The sequence below is a fragment of the Serinus canaria genome, chromosome 1, assembly GCF_022539315.1.
Source record: "Serinus canaria isolate serCan28SL12 chromosome 1, serCan2020, whole genome shotgun sequence".
NCBI classification, from domain to species: Eukaryota; Metazoa; Chordata; class Aves; order Passeriformes; family Fringillidae; genus Serinus; species Serinus canaria.
In genome coordinates, this window is record NC_066313.1 from 111,069,407 (window position 1) to 111,084,351 (window position 14,945).

The 14,945-nt window shown below is 44.0% G+C and overlaps 1 protein-coding gene across 1 annotated transcript in view; it reads right to left on the reverse strand.

Moving 5' to 3' along the window:
* Positions 1-430: 430 nt before the first annotated feature.
* Positions 431-14,945, reverse strand: part of PCP4 (Purkinje cell protein 4) — a 50,616-nt gene continuing 36,101 nt past the window's right edge. The window contains exon 3 of the mRNA XM_018913411.3: positions 431-1,236. Within this exon, the coding sequence (XP_018768956.1) occupies positions 1,109-1,236 (128 nt within the window). The 3' untranslated portion in view covers positions 431-1,108. The remainder of the gene's footprint in view (positions 1,237-14,945) is intronic.

The following is a 14,945-nucleotide window of genomic DNA, read 5'->3' on the forward strand; positions in this document are numbered from 1 at the left end:
TGATTAATGATGCCCTTGTCCCTTGCCCTGGTGATCAAACACTTCTGTGGAAGGTGGGAGAGGAAGAAAAGAATCTCCCTGGGCAGAGCTGGGAATGGCACCTTGATCTGTGCCCCTGAAGGAGTGAAAGGCTGGCAGGCTGTCACCACTCAATTCCCCACTTCAGACACGTTGTAGCTGATTTTTTATTGATCCAAAGCTGGGCTAACACAGCAATAAAGGGGCTCAAAGCTGAATACAGGACAGTGCAAATGGACACAGGAAGCCTGTTATGATTTACTCCCCAAACAATGAATATAATATGGAAGTAAAGAGATGGCACAGAAAGAGTTGTTGATTATGTAGAGACTGAAAAAGTGCATCAAGAAATAGAGTTTAGATGGTCAGTTTCTATTTTTACAGACAAAAATCAATCCCAAACTTCCAAAGATATTTTGTGTCTGGTTTATTATTTTCTTTCCATAACAGTCAATGTGGTCCAAGATCTCTGAATGTTATCATGCAAAGAGGAAGGACAGGCACAATTTCCCCACTCAAACCACTTTATTGACACTTGCAAGACAAAAATAAACTGCTCCCTGCTTCCTACACCCCTCATGCCAGCTTCTGTCTGCAACTTTTCTCTTTTTTTTTTTTTTTTTTACTTTCAGCTCATTACAAGAAAATCATTTTATTTTCACATTTTGCTGGCAGCTGGAATTCTCCAAATGAGGGAAGCAGGGCTGAGATGCATCTATCTCATCCCTCAGCAAAAATCCCTGCAACATACGGTGCTGTTATGACTCTGAGCTTTAGGTGGAGAGGGAAACAGGCATCTGGGCTGGGTTCATTTGTAACGCTGCACTTGCTGGATTAATATGGAAAGACAGATGAAGGCAGACACTTTAATTACTTCACCCTAACTTTTTATTACAACATCAAGTAAAATGGTGAGTTACAGAGGATAATGGGCGTGAAACATCTGGGATGAAGTCGCACACAAGCTCATGGGTTGTTATCTGCCAATGGGGTTTTAAATATTGATAATTTCTGTACATGCATCTTTGTGTTATTTCTGATCTTGATAAATCATCTCAGGATTACTTTGTTTTGAGCTGTGAGGTAGCTACTAGGACTGGGACCCAGCTTTTTTCTTCTGGAATTTTCTGAACTGGGACTGTATCGCCACGGCCGCCCGCTCTGTCTCTGGCGCGTCCATGTCTATGTCAAACTCCTCTTGGACCTTCTTTTGCCCATCTGCTCAAAGGAAACAGAACAAAAACATCAACAGCTTTTTCAGACAGGGATGGTCACTGAACAGCAGAGGTGAAAAATTCTGCTGCTTTCTCCTTCTTCCTAAAGATCCTTACTAATACTGAGGTAAAAGCCCTTTTTCCCTTAACCTTATCTGGCTCTCCATTTTCTGACTGAGGAAAAGGCATCAACAGACACAGCCATGGCAATGGGTAGCAGATTCAGGGAATAAACCTGGCACAAGTTACATCAAATCCCTCCCAGTGACAGAGCTTGGGGAGCTGGGCACTGAGAAGCAACATCCAAAGGGGGCTCAGCACTCACCCAGCATCTGGGCAAGTCCCCCCAGCCCAGGGAGCCAACAGTGAGGGACAGAGGGACTCCTCTGTGCCACCCAGCAGGGAGAACCTAAAGTTCCTTCCCAACCTAAATTATTCTATGTTTACTCTAAAAAAAGAGGCAGATTAAAATATTTTAAAGTAGAGGCATTAAGACCCTGTTCTTATCACACCTCCAGCATGAGAGGAAGAGATAATACTTCCTAAGGCTAATTTCCATCCTTTCCACTCATTTCCTGCCTCATCCCTTCCAACATGCACAGCTCTTCCCCTCTGAATCATTTATGCCCAATCTCTCCACCACTGTGCTGCTTCCCTCACTTCTCTCCAGGCTCTGCTCTTGTCTTTCATCCTCAATCCTTGGCTCTTTGCCTTCCTTTATTCCCAGGCCTCAGATTTCCCTTCAGCTGCATTCAACCTCCACGTGGCCAACCCAGCTGACTCTGCTGAATTTTCCTTCACCCACCTACAAGTTAAAAGTGCAGCCCTGGGAAAATTCCTGCCCTGGTTGCAAAGATAACCCTAAACTGCCTGGGCTGAGTTGGTGGAAGCACACGTTTGCCCCACTAACCTTGTCACAGCACTGAGTTTTTCACCATAAATTGGTTTGTTAAACTCACTGATGTAACTCTTGTGTGCCAGCCTGCAGTGCCCATCACACCAGGAGTCTGCAGGGAGCTCTGCTTGGGGGAATTCACCCATTTTGAACCACTTTGCTCTTCCTTCTTGACATTAATAACTCCAGGATGCTGATCCCCAAGTAGTGTTAATGCAAATAAAGGCAACATGTTCAATGTGTTATTAAAGGGGAAATAAACTTATCCCCCATTGTCTCTGTCCTGCACACTAGAAAACAGGGATGCCATTCCATGGTTTTAGCATGAGTCCTGCAGGATTTCTTGCCTTTACTTCTTGTTCCTACTCAGAACTCAATTTTTGTGTCCATTTTCTATCCTAAACTGAGGAACTATTTAAAGGGAAGGTTTTGCAAAATTCCATATTGATTTTATTTTAACTACAATAATAAATGCAGCTACGCTAATGTAAGAGAAATGTTCACTTAGTATTTTGTTTCATTTAGAAAACATTTAAGAAGAAAGATGAAAATGGAAGAAGAAAAAATCTGGACAGAAAGAACAGCTTGAGAGCTCACCAAATTTTATTATACAGGCTAATGAAAAGCTAAGCTATCAAAACAAAGACTTGTGGAACAAAATCAATCCATTAACTTTATGTCATTAAATCACAGAATCATGTCATTAAATCTGAGAATCTGCATGGTTTGTGCAGCTATTCAAGCAATACAACCACCCTAAGTACAGAAATACAATTAGAGTTTATCTTCCGTGGGGAAAGGGATGTGAAGGTCGGAAATGACACAGCCAAGGAGAAACTGGAACTGATTTTTATTTGGTATTTATGGGTTAAAGGCAACCTAACAGTAAAGAGGAGTCTATCCACTGATTTTAGCCTTTCAGTGTAATAATTGCTGTCCTTTGGAAATGCCAGTTGGGAAAACCAGATGGGTGGATGAACAGACACAATTGGGTCTGTGGCTCTTGAAGAAATCTGGCTTGTGCAGCTCATTTCCTATTCCAGCCAAGTTTTAGCACTATCTTAACTTGCAACAGTGACTCAGCAATCTCACGTTAACACTTAAGGAAATGCAGCATTTAGTGTAATTTGTCTCTAAAATTTCCAGGACACTTAAATCTTTGCTTGATGTGTACCATCATCACTGCCTTAAAATCAACTGTAATACAACAATTTACAATACCTTAAGGTTTTACTTCCTTTTATTTCTTTTGACCTACAGTTGTTGACATCAAAACCGAAATTCCATATGAGCTCTTCTATTTTCCTGTCACCACTGAGAAATGGTGACAGGAAAATAGAAAAAAAAAAAAAAAAGCACAGGAAGTTTTCAGCCATGATTTAGACTTGTAATTAAGAAATTAGAAGTGTTCAAATGGGCCAAGATAATTATATGAATAAAGAAGAAATTCATAATTAGCAGATGGTAGGGAAATATAATGATTACACATATGTGCATAATACACATTACAAAACAACATGTGCATTATCTATTTAGGCAATGTAATATAATGGACATTTCTGTATAATTTTCTTTCTCCCTATGCACATATTTCACATTTTATACATGGATGGTCCATCCACATTTCCATACATTGAGAATATATATTAATATATATTAATTGCACAGACATATTTGCCTAAAGAGTTTAAGTCCTATGTCAAACTGAAAAGAGCTGGATTGGGTATTTCCCAAATTTTGGGAGTGGATTTTCTTGGAGTTCTCCCCAAACCATTTCTAATTGATACCTGTCACAACACAGATGGACTGTCAATTTTCTCAAGAGAAAATTCAGTGGGGTGCCAGCTTGGGCTTTGTCTAAGGGAATAAAATTTTAGCTTTTACCTTGAGCTGCTTCCCTAAAAGCAGCCTTGTGATTTAAAAAGTACCACACCCTGCAAACAACATGGTTTTACTGATTGGGAGCAGGAGTTCCAACTCCTTTGTGACAGAGGAGCTGGAACCAGGTGATCTTTAAGGTCCCTTCCAACCCAAACCAATCTGTGATTCTAAAAATTAAGAATTAACCAAATAATTACAATGGAAATCCAGTCTGGGCTCAGGACCTGCACAGACTAGAAATCACCTCACTGCATTGATAAAAAGATTGAAGCCTTTTTTGCACCCTTCCTACTCCATATCCACCCATGGCACAGTAACTTTTCCCTGTCAGTAGTTGTTCACATATCTCAAGTGTGCAGGCTGTTGGATTTGAGTCCTCAAATCATTAAATTTCTGCAGAGAGCTGAAAGCAAGCCTGTAGAAATGCTCCTCTTTCATGCACTCCTGGTTTTCCTTTCACAAGGGATAATTACCTTGGAAATGGTCTGAAAACCCAGGAAATTCTTGCTCTCCGCAGGCCACAGCTCAGGTAAGCACTGGCACAGGTTTTACTCCTAGACTTGATTTTTTCATTCCTGCTGGTGGGGGCCAACCATTTGGATAGCAAACCACTTTTTTCCAAGCTACCTTGATGTGGCAATAAAGGTGGATCAGGATTCCCTCCCCACCTTTATTGTCACACACAACCTATTGTTGGTATCTTCACTTTCTAAATTAAATGATGATTCCTTCCACACTGGTATCTGAGGATACCTGGACTACACCCACCCCCAGGAGAAAACCAGGGAAAACAAAACTGTTTTGTTTTGAGTCAGCAGAACTAAACTCATGAGCTTCTTGTGATTTTACAGGATTCAGAGATGTTTGATAAGCCCTGGCCTGCATTTTCTGCTTTCTGAAGGGGGGATCTGCTTTCCTTAGCACCACAATGAATAAATCCCCCTAACCCTTCCCACTAAACCCAGCTATTGCAAGGCTTTCCCTGAAAGATTCCTTCATACTCTGCTGGACTCTTCTGACACCCTGGCAAACCAGTGCATGTCCCTGCTGGGCTCTGATAGCTGCCAGCAGGAGAGGTGAACAATCCCACACCAGCAGCTATGGACATAACAAAAGATTGTTACCCAATGAATTTCCCAGAATCCCATTTAACCATGGACTGGCTCTGGTGCCAGTTGAGGCAAATCTGATCAGTGGTGGAGCAAACTCCTTGGAGAACTATTGTATTTGCTGGGAGAGGTCCCAATGAAGGCAGGAATGATGAATCTGACTCCATGTTCTCAGAAGGCTAATTTATTATTTTATGATACTATATTATATTAAAGAATACTAAACTGTATTATACTAAAGAATACAGGAAGGATACAGACAGAAGGCTAAAAAGATACTAATGAAACCTGGTGACTCTCTCCAGAGCCCTGACCCAGCCTGGCCCTGACTGGCCAAAGAGTGAAAACAGCTCCCAGCAGAATGCAATGGAACAATCACCTGGGGGTGAACAATCTCCAAACACATTCCAGAGGAGCAAAACACAGGAGAAGCAAATCAGACAAGAATTGTTCTCTTTTTCTCTGAGGCTTCTCAGCTTCCCAGGAGAAAAATCCTGGGCAAAGGGACTTTTCCAGAGGATGTGAATGCCACAGGGAACAACATCAACTGCCTGCTGGCAAGGGGCACCCCACACCCCAGCACCACCCCACTGCAGGGCTGGAGTCAGAGACAATTTATAGGGCACAGGTTTTCCCTCTCCACAGGCAGCACTCATCCCAGCAGGAGAGCCTGAAGCAGCAGCTAATGAGCTGCTTTCCAAGTCTCCCATCATCTTGCACTGCTGCAGCTGAAAAAAGATCTGTGTTTTCCCTTTCCAGAAAAAACAGCATTAGAATGCTGTCCCCATGATCTGCTACAGCGCCTTGTGATCCATGGAAAACACTGGATGGATAATGAAGCTGAAGGAAAACAATAAAATCTTACACATAAATCTACCCATCAAACTCTAAAGAAATGTGGTGTAAATGTAATTATTCACAAATGTGCCTCCAGCTATTTCTTTCATTTACTTTTCAACTATGAAGCAAAATGAATTGTGATAACGCTGGGAAAAGGAAACATTGCTTATTCCTTATGGGCCAAAAGTTTCAAGCAGTCTTTTCTGACATTTTAACACAGCCTAAACAGATCAGTCCTTCCCAAAACTGCTCAGGGAAGGGAAAAGGTTAGTAGGGTGGAAAAAGGGACTCAGTCTTTATTCTCAGAAATTCCCATCTTCGAGATGAAGCAGAAATTGCTTGTCACATTCTGGAAGACCTTTCAGCATGAAAAATCACATGGGCTGAAGCCTCTTCCTGGCATTTCATGTCTCAGGTGCCATTCCTGGCATTTCATGTCTCAGGTGCCATCCTCTGCCGCTGCTAACCCTGCTCACATCTAACAGGAGTTATGGGACCAGACTAATGATGGAATACACTCACAAAAATACTGCATTTTTCAGGGGCTAAACTGCAGCGTTTGGGAAAAGAGATTCAATGGAGTGTGGGACAGAATCACAGGGCCAGAAGCAGTGTTTGCCTCAGGCAGGATCATTACCTCCCACTGCTCCAAAGATTTTTCAAGCTGTGACAATCTTTATCCCAAGCTATTCTACCAGCCTGTCCAATGAGGCAGAACAGCCCTGAATTAAAGAGGACCAAAGTGGGCAGGAATCACATGGATGTTGAAACATCACATGGATGTTATCTTTATGTGATGGGAAGAGTAATTTTGTCTGCCCAGATTCCACAGAGCAACCAGCCAACTGGAGAAAACATATGGATGCTCAGGGGTGTGGAGGCCACACTTAACTCCTCACAAGGAACAGTTTTAAAAGCCAAGAGTTGATATTGGCCATTCTTTCCCCTCCATATCTATTTGAGGGTGAGGAAATAAAAGACTCATTTTTTAGGGGAGTTATAGAACCATGGAATGGCCTCGGTTGGAAGGGACCTTAGAGATCATCCAGTGCCACCCCTGCCATGGCAGGGACACCTCCCACTGTGCCAGGCTGCTCCAAGCTCCAATGTCCAACCTGGCCTTGGGCACTGCCAGGGATCCAGGGGGATCCATAGAATTTCTGGGCAAACTGTTACAGTTCCTCACTAAGCTCACAGTAAAGAATTTCTTCTGATATCTAACCTAAACCTACTCTCTGTCTGTTTGGAGCCATTCCCCCTTGTACTTGGAATTGTGTCTCTTTTCCCAGCTCCTTCAGGCCCTGCAAGGCCACCCTGAGCTCAGCCCAAAGCTTCTCCTGTGCAGGTGAGCAATGCCAGCTGTGCCAGCCTTTCCTCCCAGCAGAGCTGCTCCAGCCCTCTGCCCATCCTGGAGCCTCCTCTGGGCTCTCTGCAGCAGCTCCAGCTCCTCCAGGGCTGGGGCAGCAGAACTCCACAACCCTCCTGTCCCTGTGCCCTGGGAGCAGAGCCCGACCCCCCCGGCTGTCCCCTCCTGGCAGGGACTTGTGCAGAGCCACAAGGGCCCCCTGAGCCTCCTTTGCTCCAGGCTCAGCCCCTTCCCAACTCCCTCAGGAATTCTCCAGCCCCTTCCCAGCTCCCTTCCCTGCCCTGGACACGCTCCAGCCCCTCCAGGGCTCTCCTGCAGGAGCAGAACTGGACCCAGCCCTGAGGGACCCCAGCAGAGAGGGACAATCCCTGCCCTGCTCCTGCTGGACACACAATTCCTCATCCAGCCCAGTTGCTATCGGCCTTCCTGGCCACAAACATTCAGCTTCTTCATTACTAAGCACTGGATTTTTCTCTAATTAGTTTAGGAACAACAGTGATTTTCCTTCCTGCTCATTAGAAGTGCTGCAGGGTGAGATGCTCGTTGTGTTACAAGAAGTCCATCCCTAAAGCTCTTCCTGTTTTGTCACTCCAAAAGGAACTCAGACATTCCAGGGACACCTTCCAGAGTCCAAAGCTCCCTATTGGGTTTGTCAGGAGAGAGGCACTCGGTGGTGGGGAATTACAGCTTTACACAAGGGGTTTTTGTTTTCAGGTTTTTGAAGGTGGAAGATGCTGGGGAAATGTGAAGTCCACAAAGGAACCATCTCTGAAACTGAAAAGCAACCCCTGGATCTCAGCAGTCTCCTGAGACTTCAAAGGCTCCATGTGAAAAAAAAAATAAAGGTTATCATTAATGATAAGACTAAATGTAACATCTATTTTTATCTGAACTACACCAACTGGCCCCAGAATATCACTCAAAGCAAGCCAGAAATAATTAATATCATTTGATTCAACTGTAAATTTTAATTTGGTATAAAGAACACGACCTTATTAGGCAACCAGAATCTTTTATTTTTCAAATTGACCTTTACTTTCAGAATATGGTGTTGCTATCTCAAACTCAAAAAATTAGTTTTGTTGTAAAAAATAATGGTTGTTCTTCTATAATTTTAAAAATGTTATTTCAGCATGAGGCTTTTGAAATGTCTGATTAATCTTTCTTTTTTTCCTAGTTGTAATAATGTTTGAGAACAGGAATATTATTTCTGACATAAGATAAATGAAATAGCACAAAAAATATGTACATTGGGGTAATATAATGGAACAGAAAGGAATAGCAATGAAATTCAGTTTACAAAAATTGCATTCTCTAGATTGTAACCAACTGCAGATGAATTGATTTTGCTCAGCAATTAATATAGAGACAAATATTGTTTTTCCTTAAATGCTAATATTATTTAAGCGATTATTCCTCATCTTCAAAATAATTAATGGATCACTGCCAGCCTTTTAAAATGGTTTACAAACACATAACTGATGCACAGATAGGTACATAATTCATGGGAGGCATTCTGGGAATGAAACCAGAGGCCCTAATTCAAATTCCCACATGGAGATCAAACTTTGTGCAAGTTTAAGTAGGAACCTAGCAAATAAAACCAGCCTGTTTTCAGCTCTGTAATCTCATCTCTTACCAGCTAAAGCTGTGTCTGAGGGGTGCTAAACTGGCAATTTCAGTGGGAGCTCTGGGAGCTGAAGGGAGATGGTGCTGGGCATCAAGTGCTGGCCCTGACACAGAATCACAGAATTTCCTGACTTGGAAGGGACCCCCCAAGGACCACGGAGTCCAGCTCCTGTCAGGTCCCTGTGTCCCTGCAGAACGATGCCCCACCTGTCAGGGTACCTGTTGCTGATTCCCCGACTTCTGGGACTCAGGTTGGGATCTCCCAGGGGGCTCCCCTGTCTGGGGAGACCCTCCTGGAGTGGTCTTGTGTCAGGAATGAGAGACACACTGGATCTTTTCAGTCTTCAGGCTCTTGTTTATTGTTATCTAAAGTTTTGCACGCTGCCCACACCAGGCTCAGCACGCTGGAAAAGCACAGCAAAAATGACCAACAATCTCTTGATCCAAGGTGTTTTAAGACTAAACTATCCAATTAGGAACTGACACCTGGATTATTTCCCATTTTTACCCAATAACTGATCCCACAGAGCTGCAATGGGGACTTTTCTGCCCAATTACAAAATGCCACCTGTCACCGACATGTTTTATGAAAAATCCTTTCCTGAGGATTTTTCCTCTTGAGAAGCTGAGAGGCCTCAGGAACAAAGTGTAAACAATTCTTATCTGCTGCTGTGGGATGCATCAGGTGGATCTGGGATTGGTCTCATGAGGTTGTTTCTAATCAAAGGCCAATCCCAGTCTGGCTGTCCAGACTATCTCTGACAGAGACAAACCTTTGTTATTGATTCCTTTTCTATCCTTAGCCAGCCTTCTGATGAAATCCTTTCTTCTTTTAGTATAGTTTTAACATAATATATATGGTAAAATAATAAATCAAACCTTCTGAAACACGGAGTCAACTTTCTCGTCTCTTCCCTCATCCTGGGACCCCTGTGATCACTGTCACAGCCACCCAAACCATGGAGAAGAAGAAAGAAGAAGGTGAAGAAGAAACCCAGGACCACACCCTGTGCCCTCCATCTTGCTTCCATCCACAGCATACTAAAAACCCCAAACCCTCAATTTCCCACCTCAGTGACACACCTACACTGCTCTCTATAATCTACCTTACACCTTACTGAATTCTAGTCTATTCTGGAGTTTAGGAAACTTTCTCCATGGATGAGGGTCAAAGTCAGTGCTGCCCTGGGGGTCAGGGCACTCCAGAACAGACAGGGAAACATCCCCTGTGCCCTGGGTTTCCACACCCACCAGCAGGGATAACACACCCATCCCTAATTCAGCCTCTCTTGCAGTTCAGGATGCCAAAATCCTCCTCACAAATTCAGCCCAGAGCTGTGGGAGTCTCATTCTGCAGCTGCCCATGATGCCCAAGGCTCCAGCCAAGTTTCAAATGGGAATTGTTACAACGTGGTGTTAATTTCCTCTGCAATTTCCAGTTCTCATTTCCCAGTTAAGCACTGTGCCTTTAACCAGCTTTGCTGTGGAGGGAGCTGCATTTCAGCAGTGCATGAAGCATGCTGCCCTCCTGACTGGCTCCTCCACTGCTTGATTAATATATGATCAGTTATTTCCCTATTATGGTAGCATGCAGGCGCTCCCAGCCTGAGCTGGGAGCCCTAATGTGGTTACAAATGCAGAACAATAAATTCTTTCCCCTCCACCACCCCTCAGTGCTCTGACCTTTGCAAAAGTGTCTTCAGCAGTAATGTTTAAAATAACAACTGGAGAACTTCCTCAGGGCTACCTCGACACCAGCACATTATCCAAGGCCCCAGCACAGCTCAGGCATCATCCACAGCTTCCCTAAATATCTGTGAGCTGGTGCAGCCAGGGGCATGGCTGGGATTGTTCCAGGCACACTCTGCCAAGGGACTGTGGTGGCAGAGGGTGGGACCCCTGAGGGAAAGAGAGTTTAGCCCTTTTGGTTCCAGCCATGCTGCACCACTTTGCATCAAAACCATATAAAAGGCTTTCAACCCATTTTGTTTTCTAAGAGAGATGTTGCCCCCAGCACTGTGGAAACCCAGGGCACTGGGAATATTTCTCTGACTGCTCTGGAGTGCCCTGACCCCCAGGGCAGCACTGACTTTGACCCTCATCCATGGAGAAAGTTTCCCAGACTTCAAGAAAGACTGGAACCCCCAAAAGTGTGCAATAGATTCTAGAGAGCAGTGCAGGTGTGTCATTGGGTGAGAAATTGAGGTTTTGGGGTTTTTAGTGTGTTGTGGATGGAAGCAAGATGGAGGGCACAGGGTGTGCTACTGGGTTTCTTCTTCACCTTCTTCTTCCTCCTTCTCCATGGGTTTGGGTGGCATTTTGTAATTGGGCAGGAAAGTCCCCACTGCAGCTCTTTGGGATCAGTTATTGGGGTAAAAGGGAAAATAATCCAGGTGTCAGTTCTTCAGTGGATAGTTCAGTGTTGAAAGCCCTTGGAACAAGAGATTGTTGGGCATTTTGTGCCTTCTAATGAAAAGCTGAGAACTCACAGCAGTGAGACTGTTTTAGTGATAAGAAATAATAAACACCTGAGTGTGAACATGAGACACCATCTCAAGTGCCTTCAATCCAAACCCAGAGAAACCCACACAGCACTTCCAAACACTCTCCTACTTCAGACTGCAATGGAACTGCTTCAGAATGACTTGGCACTCACTGCTAATTGTGGGATGACCGATGAGACCTGAGAGCACTCGCCAGGAAAACACAAAACCAGAGGATTTTATCTTCCAGGGGGGCACTGCCTCCCTCAGCATTGCTTTCCAGGGATGCTCCCTGAAGAGCAGCTGGGGAAGGAACTTGGAGAAGTGGCAGCTATCACAACATGCCACACAGGAGTGGCAGGAAAGGGGGATCAAACCCGTGCCTGCCAAAGTGACAGGAGCTGGGGAAGGTGGCACGGGTTACAGAGCAAAACCTGTCAGTCACACAAAGCAGAGGAATCAATCAAAAGCACCGTGGTATGGAGTCAGAAGATGGTTTTTTCCAAACACAAAGAAGAGTGAGACTTTGCCCTGCTCATCCTCAAAGTGGAAAATTAAGGCACTTTCTTGGAGTCACTGGATACCAGCATATCTGTTAGCAACTAATGAGAGGCTATTTTAAGTTTACAGGGTAATTTTAATAAAAACTACTTTATCAGCACTTGGAAAGTCACAGTGAGAAACACTCTCCTCTTGTAAAATCTATCACAGCTTTTAATCACAAATGACTTAATCCCACACTCAGAGGTACGGTACAGGAATTGAGCTTTGCCATTCAATATCACATTCTGAAGCAAAGGAGATACTGCAGAGAAGTTTTTCCCTGGGAGGGTGGGCAGGCCCTGGCACAGGGTGCCCAGAGAAGCTGTGGCTGCCTCTGGATCCCTGGAAATGTCCAAGGCCAGGTTAGAAAGGGCTTGGAGCATCCTGGTCTAGTGGATGTTCCCTTTCTATGGAAGAGGGGGTTGGAAGATGAGCTTGAAGAACCCTTCCAGTCCAAACCACTCTATGATTCTATTTCAGCATCTTCTAAGCCTTGTAAATATTATCAGTAAGAAGCATTCTACTGCACAGATTAAGTGCAAGAACCAAACAACTTTAATAATGGCCAAACAGAGCAGCTTTTACTTGCACAAACGTGGCCATTGCTCATTATGCAATTGGATAAATTAATTTAGCACAATCACACCGTAAAAAAAAGGCACTGCTTTAATACATGGACCATGTTTTTTTAACATTTTGCACTACCTGCCAGTTTGGGAGTGCTTGTGGAGGCAGCTAGTCAATAATTGGGTAGAAGTGGAGTTTGTGAAGTTAAAAATGCCCAAGGAAGTACCTGGAGTTCTATAGGGACAGAACAGAATTGTCAGAGGGTTAAAATAGGCTGGGATGAACAAACCTGCTCCAAGAGATTCCTTTGGGAGAGCATTTGGCGGAAGAAAGTTTGTCACCCCTCCATAAAACCAAACTCATCCCTTCAGGACAGCCCCAGAGATGTGATGAATGTAAAATCCAGGCTTCTGGAGCAGCTCCGAGGTAGTACAGCCTGAGCTGAAACTCTGATGGACATTGATTTATCACAAAACCTGGCCTGCCACTGGGTCTCACATGCTCCTGCATCACTTGGCTCTGTCACTTCTGCTACAGCACCCACAAGCTCAGCCAGAGTGCTGGATAGATTCACTCTGACCAAAAGTTTCACTGAATGTTCCACAGAATGAAATTTGCTCACAGAAGGTAAAGAATTTTAACATCTCTGACTCCTGAAAGCAGTCACCCAGCTGTAGTTTTCCACCATAAAGCAAAGAAACCCTGTTGCAGGAGGGTTGGTTCTAGGAAATTTCCACTGTTTTCTTTTGCTTGGGCTGTTACCCCAACAGAATTATTATTTGAGTTTACATGTCTCCAATGAACACAAGTTCTCTGTTTATTTCCCCTGCAGGCTGGCTTGCTTAACTTTCTTAGGAAGAGAGGAGGGGCTGCTCAGGAGAATGTAGGATAACACTGAAACAGCAGCACAGGGGAGATAAATTAAGATCCAGTGGCAATGTGGCTCTGAAAGAGGATGAGAAGGAATTAAATGCTGGAGGGGACTGTGAGTGTGTTTCAGGCTGGCTTGCCCAAGAGACACTTGGAAGGCCATGTTACATGTTCTGCAGAAGCTCATTAAGCCAAATATTTCAAAACCAGATTCCAGTTAAAAAGGTCTGGCCAATTTCTAGGGGGAAAAAAATCCTTAATCTAACTTAGAATCATAGAATCATTTAGGTTGGAAAAGATCTTTTGAGATCATGGAGTCCAGCTGTAAAGGAAGCCAAACTTGCAGGTGTTTAGAAATGGAGAAAAGCAAGGATTCCAAGGGTGCAATTCCAGTATTTTTTTGGACAGCTGGAATCTCACCCTTGAATCCCTTCCCATACTGCATAATTCTCCTGTTAAAGGCAGCTCAGAGGGACTGGTTCAGATGTAGGTATTGTTCTTTAAATGAGTTACATTGCCTGAGCCTGAGTGATGCCTGAACTACACACTGTAGAATTTCAGATGAACACACTTATCTGCTATTTCATGAGAAATTCTTTCTCACCAAATGAATTATTTAGCCCTTATGAAAAGTACTACACTGAAACTGCAGCAGCTAAGAAATCTTGTTTGCTCCAGGAAGGAAGAAAATAAAATAAAGGTTGGCACACCTTCTCTCACAAGTCCAACTGTCTGCTCTGATCCCATGGGATAGAGAAGAAGAGAACAGCTCACCTTCAGTAGAGGGTCAGAATGAACATTTGTTCCCTCTGCTGAGATGGCCAGGGAAGCTGCCAGTTGTGGAGCTGATCTGGATCCTCTCATGCTCCCTCAGGAGCTGACTGAACACTGTGCATACACTTTTCTTTTTATAGAAATATAGTTGAACAGACAAAAAAAAAAAAAAAACCTGTATCAGCACTCTCACTCTCCTTTCAGTTTAATTCAGAGATAGTGAATTTTTGTGTACACTGTGTGCCTTTATGTGTACATCAATAAGACTCCTTCTATACCTCTAATAAGGGATTACAGCTAACACCACCACAAGCAATATCAAATGCTTCATGTGAACAAGCAGCCAAATGGCTGTTTCTGAGAGAGCTGTAATTGAATTCAGCAGCTACAGCAAACACCAAACCTCTGCTCTGCTACTTAGCTAAGAATGAGCCAGGTGATGGCTGCTGCCATCCTGAAAGGTGGAGGTGCCCCAAAGAACCCTGCTGCACCCAGCATGTGGCAAAGGCAGTCAAAACAGGGCTGAGAATGCAGGAGGAATGAAATGTGGGTGTCAGATGAGCTGGGTGGCCATCTGTAGAAGACAAGAACACTTTAAAAGGTATTGCCATGATTCTCAAGGCTGATCCAAGCCAAGGATCTCTGATATCAGCCTGGGATCTGCATGCAGAGCTCAGAAGACCACAGTGGCCACCTCCTAGTGCAGCTCCCCAACATGGTGCACTCAATAGAGAACTCTGATTTCACAGCACAATT